The following is a 12,343-nucleotide window of genomic DNA, read 5'->3' on the forward strand; positions in this document are numbered from 1 at the left end:
CTTACCAAGTCGGCTGGTGGTGGTTTTCCTCATTGAGTTTCAAGGCTGAGGTGCAGATGGCTTGCCCAAGAGTCCAGTTTCAAATTTTCTGGTACATTTTATTGATGCAACTTTTAAATAATCTCCCCACTACCAATGACAAAGTTATCCTTAATTCCTCCCAATCTGTTTCAATCTGTTTCCTGCATCAATCATGACATAACTCAGGATGGAGAAATCTCCCTTTAAACACCAGATGGGAGCATGCTTTAAACTGCTGCCTGGAAAGACAGACTGAAGGACAGTACCACCAAAGCACACACCCTGTTCGAGAACCCTTCCGTTTCCTTGCCTATTTCCTCCTGTTGCTTGCCAGCCTTCTGCTCCAGATAAAGGGGCAGTATGACCATGGCAATAGCTCCTGAGGGTATCCTGGCTGGCCTGGCTCTTCCACAGTAGTCACTCTTGGTATCTTCTCCACCACCTGCAGGTAGTCCTTCTCTACAATAATCTAATCTGAAGGGTACCGCCGACTACCCACCTGGGAGAAATTAGTTATAAAAAATAAGGGTGTTGGGTTGGGGAGGGATTCTCCAAAGCTACTCAGGCATCTGAGTGGTTCCAACATTTCCCTTTTCCTCTTGTCCTGAAGAAAGTCTGGGCAGGTTCCACGTGGGCTTCCTAGAGGCCTTCTGCCCCAGGGGTCTGTTGCACAAAACCAGGTCATTGTAGGTCACATGCATCAAATGATGGCTACCAAAGAAAAACACGTCTTTAGGGAAAGTATGCAACCAGCTTCTCAGCTTGGGAAAGATCATTGTTAATACCACCATAATCCATAATTTTAAAAAATATATTAACATTTTTTCTTACCTGGCAAAAAAATTCTACAAACTTCTTCTATAATTTGTAGAAAGTACTCCAGGGTTCAATCTCATTCTTGCTACCCTCGATGTAGCAGTGCAAATGAACAGTTTGAAAAAGACATACACATTAGCAAAGTACTGTTAAAAGATTTATTGCAGTAATACAATAAAAGTTTAGAAAACATTTGTATGACTCAAACTGGTTTGGAAGTTGCAGAGCAATGGGGAATTCCTGCAACATGATACTGTGAGGAGATTCTCGGACACTAGTCCTCTAACAGCATGCCACTGAATGCTCTTCCCCAAATTAAGTGAGTCCTTACATGAGTCCCGTCCACTCTACCCAATGGTGATATACTGTTTTTCCCCCTTACAGATGTGCAAAACTTTTCTTAGTTATATTCCATAACCAAAAAATGTCTTTAACAGACCATTTTAAGCAGCCTGTTTGGTGCCTGTGGGTTTTTATTAGTATTACTTTGTTTCAATAAATCATTTTAAAATGGAAAACATGACCAAGTTCTATGGCTTTTTGTTTAAACAAAATACCAGCTTCAATTTTTTAAAAAGCTGTTTACATATGGTTCTGGCACCTACATGAAAGATTTTAATGAGCAGCAAAAAGAGTAGAAAAAACAGTGGTTGAAATGTATACTTAAGAGTATTTACAGGGTGGATCCAGTGCAAAATAATGAAACCCAAAATATTTCAGCAGTGTAAGCCAGTATGTTGTTGGTGTTCAAAACCACAAAAGGGTTCGATCACTTAACCCTACGTAAAGTGCCTCTAGTTGATATTAACAACAACAAACAAACAAAATATATCCTATCCATAAAGTTCCCACATCTTTGTAAATTTTGTGGAAGTACTCTAGATGAGTTTGTGATCTCTGGATTCTATTCTTTAGCTTCATCTCACATTCATGGTTTCCTAAGAGGCTTAAGAAAACCATGACTGTTGTGCATCTCTCAGCTGAAGTCAATCTCCACCACCAAGCTCCAAATCCCACTCTTACAACTCGTGAGACTAAGCTCTTACTTCTGAGGGTTTTAAGTAGCTAGACAACTCTTACAAGATCGTTAAGTTTATTTGTTATCTGTTCAAGTCTACCATCTTCACTCTCTACAAACTCCAGAACTGGATGGGAAAATGGAAGCCCAGCAATCAATCATGAAGCTGAGCACTTAAAACAGAGATCCCAGCAGTGTAGAAGAACCCATAAGGGGCCGGGCGCGGTGGCTCACACCTGTAATCCTAGCACTTTAGGAGGCCTAGGCAAGCAGATCACCTGAAGTCAGGAGTTCAAGACCAGCCTGGCCAACATGGTGAAAACCCCGTCTTTACTAAAATACAAAAATTAGCTGGGCATGATGGCAGGTGCCTATAATCCCAGCTACTCGGGAGGTTGAGATGGGAGAATCGCTTGAACCCAGGAGATGGTGGTTGCAGTGAGCGGAGATGGTGCCACTGCACTCCAGCCTGGGCAGCTGAGCGAGACTCCGTCTCCAAAAAAAAAAAAGACCACCCACAACGAGAAAAGCCTACTTCCTCCTTTCATGGAAAATTCATAGAGCCAAGGAATTTGTGACTACCGGGTAGAAATAAACTCCCTTCTGCAACTCTACCCAAAACTATACCAAACACCAAATATACCATTAGCAAAGGCTATATAGCACCTCGGACTTGGAGGCAAAGTATCAACTACAATTATTATGATGAGAAAAGAAGGTGGGGCATGGCAAACCTCTGAATGATTTATCAGAGGTGCTATCATGCCAATCACATAAGATATAGTAATAATGCCTGTTAGGACTCTCTCATAGGATTTCTTTTGGTAGTTGTTACATAGGATTTTTTTGCAGTTATTAAAAATAAAAAACTACTTACATATTTGTACATAATGCCTCTCTCATTATAGTTTTCTTGTAAGAGTGTCACTAAAAGAATGACAAGACACATGAGCTGAAAATGATCTCCTGGTGAGGGAAATTCTTTTTTTTTTTTGAGACGGAGTTTCGCTCTTGTTGCCCAGGCTGGAGTGCAATGGCACAATCTCGGCTCACTGCAACCTCTGCCTCCCGGTTCAAGTGATTCTCCTGCCGCAGCCTCCCGAGTAGCTGGGATTACAGGCGTGCGCCACCACACCTGGTAATTTTTTGTATTTTTAGTAGAAACAGGGTTTCACCACGTTAGCCAGGCTGCTCTCAAACTCCTGACCTCAAGTGATCCGCCCGCCTTGGCCTCCCAAAGTGCTGGGATTACAGGCGTGAGCCACCGCGCCCGGCTGGGAAATTCTTTATATTGTGCTTTCCCCAGAACAGAGCAGAGTAGCATCAGCTGTAAGGATCTGCGCTGCATTTCTGAGCAAAGCTGTGTCCTCAGAGCAACAAAGAGTTCGGGGAAACAAGTAGGATGGTTTCCCCTGAAAACACCTGCCACCTACTCAATCCCATAGAAAGAAAGTGGACACCACAAGAATGACCAGAGGCCACTTAACTAAGTGGCTTTTCCCCTGTGCCCAGGCAGGCATTGAGCTTACATAAGGGAATGACCTTCATGACTTATTTTCACCCAGAAAAGATAGATATAAGTTCAATTTCAAAATGCTCATAGTGTGGATGGCAGGAATTCAATCAACTAGGTAAGAATAAGCTTAATTCCCCTCAGAATACAAGAAAATAGTTAAAAACTCTCTAGACATTATTGCAGCCAGGATTTCTTCCATTTATGGATGTAGGTCCTAAAGAAAAATACTTTCATTTTCTTTGGTGTGTGGGGGAAAGAAAAACAGGAACGTCGGACAAACTACGACAGAGCAGCATGAATAAAATACGTGTAACTCACCCCCCCCAAACAAAATCAAAGGACCAAATTAGAAATTTCAAATTGCCTGCTGGTTCTCATACAAAAAACAATGGCAGAAAAACTCTTATTAAAGAGCTTTTATCTTTCATGTCCTAATAATCAAGAATCACCTCTTGTGATTCAACCAACCTCTAAAACTTAACTTAAAGTGTCAGGAACAGTCTCAGCACCGCAAGGACCAGCACACTGACCCATATCTGCGGACCCGGTGGCCCGGGCCCAGAGGGAACCCAAATCAACTGCTTCCTTGGCAGAACTGGCCACACGCACAGGTCCTCCTTCCACCAACACTGGTCTGGGTAGAAAGACCTTCGACCCCTGTCCTATTATCATAAGCATGTTGGTCACCATCACAGGCCACTTGACAAATAGAAATGTTTGTCTCCCTGCTTAAAAAAACAAAACAAAACAACACTTTAACCTCTTTGTTCCAGACACTATCTTAACTTAAACAGAAAATGTTTACTAGAGTGTAGTGGGAGAAGAACTTTCTTGATGCAGATTTGGCATGTTTTGGTCCATGCTCATTAACGGTGTCCAGTGTAAGCTTTAAACCAGGAGGTCACCGAGGCTGCTGCAGAGGAGATCATCCCACCTGCACTGCTGCTCGCGATGGGTGGGGACGCCTGGGTGCTCTGACTCTGGGAGACTTCCACAGACTGGGAAGGGATATCACAAAACCGGGGACTAGGCAAGTTCTCCCAGTCTGTGCCCAGGTCGGTTTCTTCATCGCTGACGTGCTCATCTCCGCTCTCATCTGATTCTCCAGCAACTCCGGGATCCACAAATTCCATGGACTCCTCAAGGTCTGCTCGTACTTCAAAGGGCCCTGACCTGTGTGCAGACAATGAGGGTCTCTTTAGGATAACAACCATTCTCAACACCAGAAAATATGCCATCTTCCTGAAGGCCCTCACCTGAGGGGATGAGGGACGCCGCACACCCCATTCATTCCCCAAGTCTGTGCAGCACTCCGTGTTGACATATGATTGCGTTTTCCTTTACCCAAATAATCTCCACCCAAGTTATAAATAAAATCATGATACCACACTTTCCCACAAGTCTGCCTACTTCATTGGTGATGACCGTGCATAGGAAAAAAACCTATTCACTGAGATGGCCCATGCTGGTCCTAAGTCTGACTTCCTGTTGTAAAGAACTGCAGTGTCTACGAAGTAAATACACGGCACTCCAATGAGACAATTCTAACAAAAAGCCACTTGATGTATACTCTGGATATTATTTAGTGTAATAAGTAATAAATGGTATACAAAGAAAACTCAGTGGGTTCCTGTACATATTTAAAAATATCACCACAATTTTCTAGGACACATTTCTAGCACAGAATGAGGCACAACTGTTTAGAATATATTCAGAGGCAATGTTGTATATTTCTGCACTGTATTTCAGGAGAAAACAATTTTTATTTCCCAAAGGTCCCTAATAACACCCTCACTGCCAAGTCCAATAACCCTTTCTTAGGCCTCATCCTCTTTGCTGGCACCTCAGCACAGGGAACCCAGTCAGCAAACCTCAGAAGCCTTTCTGCATTTCTTTTTTTTTTTTTATTTAGACAGAGTCTCGTTCTGTTGCCCAGGCTGGAGTGCAGTGGCGCCATCTTGGCTCCCGCAACCTCCACCGCCCAGGTGTAAGCGATTCTCCTGCCTCAACCTCCTGAGTAGCTGGGATTACAGGCACCTGCCACCATGCCCGGCTAATTTTTGTATTTTTAGTAGAGACGGGGTTTCACCATGTTGGCCAGGCTGGTCTTGAACTCCTGACCTCAAGTGATCCACCCACCTCTGCCTCTCAAAATGCTGAGATTACAGTTGTGAGCCACCACGCCCGGCCGCCTTTCTGCTTCTTTTTCCCTTCCCTTTCAAATGCCCCTCAGCTCCTGCTCCAGGGCAGCCAGGCTGCATGTCCTCCCTGTAGGCAGCCACCCCCACCCACTGCCTTCCAGGGAACTGCCCTGCAACCAGCTACAGGGTGGGACCAAGGTGCCACTCTCTCCCTGCTGCTGCCCCCAAGATAAGCACACGATGCCTTGGTTCATTTAAGGGTTTCACTGATAACGACTTTGGGGAAAATAAGAGAGGTCGAAATAAATAGCAGGCAGAAATGAGAGCCTAGAATTGTATAGCTTGCCATTTCAGCCTATGGTCCCAAATTCTCCACAGCCTTCACAATGATGAATGGCCAGCACTGGCTTCCAACGCACCTCACCAGGTCTGCACCTTTGACTCACTTTTTACAGAAGCAAGCAGCCCTCATTCCTCCCAGACACCTGTGCTTCCCAGCTGGATTAAGCAATAATAACAGCTAACATTTATGCTCCAGGGACTGTTTTTAGGGCTTTATTAAATTGGAAGATACGCCATGGGGTTTCCCACTTGGTCTCCAGTGAGCAATTTACATTTTCAAAGAGCCCCTCAGGCCGGACGCGGTGGCTCACACCTGTAATCCCAGCACTTTGGGAGGCTGTGGCGGGCAGATCACGAGGTCAGGAGATCGAGACCATTGGCTAACACAGTGAAACCCTGTCTCTACTAAAAATACAAAAAATTAGCTGGGCGAGATGGCGGGCACCTGTAGTCCCGGCTACTCAGGAGGCTGAGGCAGGAGAACGGTGTGAACCCCAGAGGCGGAGCTTGCAGTGAGCCGAGATGGCGCCAGTGCACTCTAGCCTGGGCGACAGAGCGAGACTCTGTCTCAAAAAACAAACAAAAAAACAAAGAGCCCCTCAGACTAGGGGTGCTCCCAAGTTTACTAGGCCCCACCCTGCCCAGAAGTCAGTATTTTGCAAGGGTGAAAGGAGTAGGACTTCCTACTGCCCCTTGAATTTCTCTGCCAGCAAACTAATGGCCACTGCAGTTTTTAGCTCTGAGCACCCTCTTCTCAAGTTTCTCCTTGCACTTCATTTCTTTTCTCCCCTTTTTCTTTTCCTTGGCAAACAGTTCTACTCTAGAGCCATCTTTTCCGATTCCTCTCCTAGCGCCACTCCCAAATATCCTCTGGTTACTAAACCCTCAGGCTCATCTCAGATATCTGAACCAGTCTCAAAACTTTAGCTGGCTGGGACTCCTCCCCTCCCACCTCCCGCTCTGTGTCTGGGGTCACCAGGGCTACCTGTTATCATTAAATAAGCCCCCTTTCCATTCTCAATTTGTCACCCTGGCCCAGGTCCTCACCATATCACCACTTCCCACCTGCCTCCTCTTGCTGGAGAGCTGCCTCTCTCCTCCTGGCACGCACCCACTAAAAATGTTCACAATTTAAATTCCTTCCCTGGGCTCCCTCCTTTACTAAACCCAAGATGCTCTGATTCTGTTCTGTTCAGCTGTGCAGTCTAGAGGACCTCAGAACTGACTGCCAGGCTAAGTCTCTCATCTTCCCCAGGATCCCCCAAAGGTCCCAGTCAGCTTTTTACCACAGCTCACTCCTCCCTTCCTTCTTTCCCTTTCTCCCTCCCTCCCTTCTTTCCATCCTTTCTTCCTCACTCCCTCCCTTCCTCCTTCCCTCCCTCCCTTCCTTTCTTCCCCAGTCAGCTTTTTCCACAGCTTGCTCCTTTCTTCGCTCCTCCCTGCTCCCTTCCTTCCTTCCTTCCTTTTTACCACAGCTCCTTCCTTCTTTCCTCCCTCCCTCCAAGGCTCAGCCTGTTTTCTTCTTTGATGCTGCCTTCTCTAATCCTGGGGTCTTAGTTTTCCCAGGAGACAGGAAGAAGGGACAGAGAGGAGGAAATGACATTTCCTCCAGGCAGAGTTCCCGGTGGACTCCGGCTCTCTGCGTGGAGAAACCCACCTGGCATGGAGCAGGCGCTCAGCTAAGTACAATGAAAAGCAACTGAATGGAAGACTCCTCAAGGGGCCAGTATGGAACAATTTTGGTTCCAATGATCAACCTACATTTCTGAGAAGCCACAGAGCAGGAGGAGGGTCCTGGCAGAGGCCCCTGCGATGTTTCTCCACCCAGTGCCTCTCCCACTTCTAGATTAGAGATACATCACCTGCCTGCCAGACCCCAAGCTAGAGACACAGCACACACAACCAAGTAGCAAAATAATTCATCCTATTTTGCTTAATGTCTTTGGGGAATAAAGATTATAAAATCGTTTCCTAATTTTCAGTTTAGCTGAATAATGGATATCTTTTTATTCAAGACCCTGAACCAGGAATACTCATTTTCTCATGGTGCTGCAGGGAGGTATTCTACCAATTAAGGCAACAAAAGGATCTTTCTAGCTTTGTAAAAGTCACTTTTATAATATATCCTATTTCAAATATGTGGGAGTGTGTGCATTGATGGATACAGAAACTGCACAAAGGATAAGCAATGGGCAAAATATTAATAGGTCAATCTGGGTAAGGGTGTATATGACTGTACTATTTTTATTACTTATTTTTTTATTTTGAGATGCAGTCTCACTCCGTTCCCCAGGCCAGAGTGTAGCGGCACGATCTCAGCTCACTGCAAACTCCGCCTCCTGGGTTCAAGCGATTCTCCTGCCTCAGCCTCCCAAATAGCTGGGGTTACAGGCACCCGCCACCACGCCCAGATAATTTCAGTACTTTTAGTAGAGATGCAGTTTCCCATGTTGGCCAGGCTGGTCTCAAACTCCTGAACTCAAGTGATCCGCCCACCTCAGCCTCCCAAAGTGCTGGGATTACAGGTGTGAGCCACCATGCCTGGTCCTATTTTTATTTTTTTGTAATTTTTCTGTAAGTTTAAATTTGTTTCAAAAAAAAAAAAAAAAGTTTATCTTTTCAGAATAGAATCCTCAGTTGTGCCGGTCTGAACAGAAACAGGAAATCCCACCCAGGTTCCATTAACAATCTTCTCTACACTTTGATTCTGATGAAGCAGGTGTGAAAAGGGGACTTTTGAAGTTCTACTTCCTGTCCTCTGGCCATAAACTTAGATGTGACTCACAGCCTAATTGTGTGTGCAATTCTCAATGGAAAACCTGACTCAAGAGTAAGCCTACAGAAAACTTCAGACCTACAAAAATTCACCTCCAGTATGAGTGCCTTTTTCCCTCAACTACCAGCAACACTGGATTCATCGAGCCTTCCTATTTTTGTCAAACTGATGGTTGCAAATGGAAACTTGTTCTGAATTGCACTTTAAGTTTTTTATTATTTTAATGTTTTTTTTAAAAGAGATGGGGGTCTCACTGTGTTGCCCAGACTGAAGTACAGTGGCTATTCACAAAAGTGATCACAGTTCACTGCAGCCTCCAACTCCTGAGCTCAAGTGATCTGACTACTTACATTTCTTGTGTGAGCCGCATGTTTTAATCTTTTGTCTATTTTTCTAATAGGTTGTTGGTCTTTCCTGTACTGATTTGAAAGATTTCAGTTGTCTCGATTTTAATCTGTTGTCTGTTATAGAGGTTGGGGAACCTATCTATGACATGTCTTTTAACTTTGTTTATGGCAGCTTTCACTAGACACACTCAGAGTTTTGACACAGGAAGATGTCTAACTCCTTTCCTTTATGGTTTTTGGGTTTTGTGGCTTACTTGGGAATTCCCTCACCACCCTATCATTATAAAACACTGTCCTTTTGCTTATTTTATAGCTGTATTTTTTTTAAATAAGGTTTTTTATATCATCTGGATTTTATTTTTGTATATAGAATGTGGTATGAACTCAACTTTCCCCCCATATGAATACCCAACTGGCCCAACACTATTGAACCATCATCTGATTCAACGCCTCCTCTATCATAAGATTATATTTCCACATATACAAGAGTCTGTTTCGGGACTATTCTGTTCCTCTAATCACTCCACCTATTTGCATGCTAACAGCACTCTGTTTTAATTACCTTTATGCTATGTTTTAAATGGACCAACCCCATCCCTCATTATTGTTTTCAAAACTTCCTTGCAGACTATACTTCTAGTTGAACTTTAGAATCAGCTTGTCAAAGCTCCATGAAATACGATCAGTCTTCCTTTTGAGAAGTAGCCCTTTTGCAACACTGAGCCTTCTCATCCTGGAAAATCATAAGGGTTTTCCCTGCCTGTGGCTTTCTTTCAGCTCCGCTCCTCATACGGTGTGTAGAGCCATTCAAATAATACATGTGGAATAAAAATAAGCTTCATAATTTTTATAATCATTTTACATATATTTTATTAAGATCACTGCTATAGAATTTATAGTTTTTGCTGCTACAGTAAAAGGAATACTTTTTCCATTAAATTTCCAAACTGGTTGTTGTTGGCACACAAGACAGCAACTGTTTTTTGTATGTTTATCTTTTTCTTTGTGAAGAGACAGGGCTTCATTCTGTCATCCAGGTTGGAGCGCAGTGGCACAAACTCCCGCAGCCTGGAGCTCCTCAACTCAGGCGACCCTCCCACCTCAGCCTCCACAGCAGCTGGGACTACAGGCATGCATTACCACGCCGGGCTAAATTTTTTTTTTTTTTTTCTTTTTGTAGACATGGAGTCTCACTATGTTGCCCAGGCTGGTCTTGAACTCCTGGGCTCAAGTGATCCTCCCACTTCAGCCTCCCAAGTAGCTGGGATTATAGGCGTGAGCCACCATGCCTGGTTTGAACTATCATTTCAAACAGTTTCTTAGTTCTCTTGGATATCCAGTTCAATAATTATACCATCTACAATACTCCCAACTTAGTTTCTTTCTTTCCAATATAAATACACTTCACTTCTTTTTAAAAATGCTTTGCCTTGGCAAGGCCTTCAGAGCTGTTAACACAGCACTGATAGTAGGCATCCTTGATTGTTCCTATGTAATCTATTACATAAATTACATCAGTATCTATGTAAGTAACGTGCCATGAAGTATAACTTTCCTTGTAGGTTTATGATAGATATCCACTAGTAATAATCTACTTTTAACTTGCTAGTAATTTTTCCCCCTAATTATTAATGGGAACTGCATTTTATTTAATTCTCTTCGGCATCTATCAGGTCGATCTTATGTTTTTTCTTCTTTAATCTGTTAATGTGATGAAATAATAAATACTGGTTAACTGCATGAGTGTCTACTACTGTGGAGTCAGCCAGGTGTGCACTGAGACCCTGGCTCCACCACTTGTACTGGCTCTGTGACCATGGCCATGAGTTACTTGACCATACTAAGCTTCAGTTTCTCCTGTCTATAAAGTAGGAATAATATCCAAGGCAAGTAAAGTGGTTGGCCTTGTGTTAATAAATAGTGGCCCAATAAATATTAGCTCTTATTAGTAAGGATAAATTTCCTAATTTGAGCCCTTTACAGGTAAGGTACAGAGAGGATGGTGAGTAAACTCACAGAAACCAACCATCAAAACTGGGATGGATTTCTAATGTTCACGTTTCCATGGCTCATGAACCAATGAATGGGATCAGGGGTGAGAGGCATGAACTCCCTGTAAAATGGCACAACATTGTAAGTATATGTGCAGTTTCCTGGCGAGTTCACAGCTTTTTATAAAGGAGTCTATGTCCCGGAAATGTTAACTATCTGAGGTGGGGAGGGGGAGGAAGCATAAGACAATGGTTAAAAGCAGATTATCACTGAAAGTTAACTGCTGCATGGGGGAAGCCAGGCACACGCGTTAGTGGACGAGGCCTCCCCTAATGCCTTGGGTTTCAGTAGATGGATGATGCGGAAGGGAAACCCAAAAGAACTTTCCCGCCATTTGTCTTTTCTTGAGTTCTCTTTCAAAAGTGTAAATATATAACCATATCACATCTCTGCAGAAATGTATGGACAGACTGCTAAGAGCAAGGAAAAAAGGGCAAATGCCCAGCACAGGCGTGCCTGGATGGAACGAAAGCTAAGTCTCGTACAGTACGTGCTTTCATGGGCTGAGAGAATAAAAAGATCTCACACACCAGCCCTGGTTGGTATTTTTTGTTTAACTGTTTTTAAGCTCATTGATTTCAAACCAGTTCATCCCCTACACCTCTAATACCTTTTCTCTCCAACAAATGGTGATCAGATTGACTCAGTGATAAGAAAATTGTGTGGCCAGGCACGGTGGCTCAAGCCTGTAATCCCAGCACTTTGGGAGGCTGAAGCGGGTGGATCACCAGAGGTCAGGAGTTTGAGACCAGCCTGGCCAACATGATGAAACCCTGTCTCTACTAAAAATACAAAAATTAGCCAGGCATGGTGGTACGCACTTGTAATTCCAGCTACTTGGGAGGCTGAGGCAGAAGAATCGCTTGAACCCAGGAGGTGGAGGTTGCAGTGAGCTGAGATTGCACCACTGCACTCTAGCCTGGGTGACAAGGGTGAAACCTCGTCTCAAAAAAAAAAGGAAATTGTGAATTGTTACGACGGACAAGGAGTGAGGAGGAGCAAAAGAAAATGCGCAGGAAACAGGGCAGACACTAGGTAGGGCTAGAGAGTTCACAGCTTTTTATAAAGGGGTCTATGTCCAGGAAGGGCTGGAGAAGAAATAGACGCAGATCCAAAGACATGGCCTTTGGACTTCAGGGAGAGCACAAAAAGGCACTACTCCAGGAACATGTGGGTTCTTCAACTGCGCTTCAGGTATTAAAAATGATTGATATTAATTTTTTCTAAGACATGATTACAAAAAAAACCCCATAAAAGTTCAAATATAATTACCTTTGTTTCTTTCTGTATGGGACTCCACTATTTTTGTCCGGT

At 43.8% G+C, this 12,343-nt stretch overlaps 2 protein-coding genes across 7 annotated transcripts in view; one reads left to right on the top strand and one right to left on the bottom strand.

Annotated features, from left to right (window-relative positions):
- FBXO34 (F-box protein 34) overlaps nucleotides 1-12,343 on the top strand; it is a 110,231-nt gene that overhangs the window by 93,158 nt on the left and 4,730 nt on the right. For 2 of the 5 annotated variants that reach the window (XR_010150799.1, XR_010150812.1), the window contains 2 exons: nucleotides 10,961-11,110; nucleotides 11,425-11,560. The exons of 1 other annotated variant lie outside the window; for it this stretch is intronic. The gene's annotated coding sequence lies outside the window, so the exon portion shown is untranslated. Of the gene's footprint in view, nucleotides 1-10,960; nucleotides 11,111-11,424; nucleotides 11,561-12,343 lie in introns of those variants that run through there. 2 more of the 5 variants (XR_010150804.1, XR_010150794.1) reach the window with 2 other exon arrangements.
- ATG14 (autophagy related 14) overlaps nucleotides 982-12,343 on the bottom strand; it is a 45,420-nt gene continuing 34,058 nt past the window's right edge. Inside the window, exons 10-11 of one of the 2 annotated variants that reach the window (XR_010151123.1) lie at nucleotides 3,752-4,544; nucleotides 982-2,091 (exon numbers count right to left, since the gene is read on the bottom strand). Coding sequence is in view for 1 of the 2 variants with exons in the window: in XM_001162169.7 (XP_001162169.2) it covers nucleotides 4,238-4,544 (307 nt within the window). In the remaining variant the exon portion in view is untranslated. Of the gene's footprint in view, nucleotides 4,545-12,343 lie in introns of both variants that reach the window. The other variant, XM_001162169.7, reaches the window with a different exon arrangement.

Source organism: Pan troglodytes, chromosome 15 (genome assembly GCF_028858775.2).
Source record: "Pan troglodytes isolate AG18354 chromosome 15, NHGRI_mPanTro3-v2.0_pri, whole genome shotgun sequence".
Classification (NCBI taxonomy): domain Eukaryota; kingdom Metazoa; phylum Chordata; class Mammalia; order Primates; family Hominidae; genus Pan; species Pan troglodytes.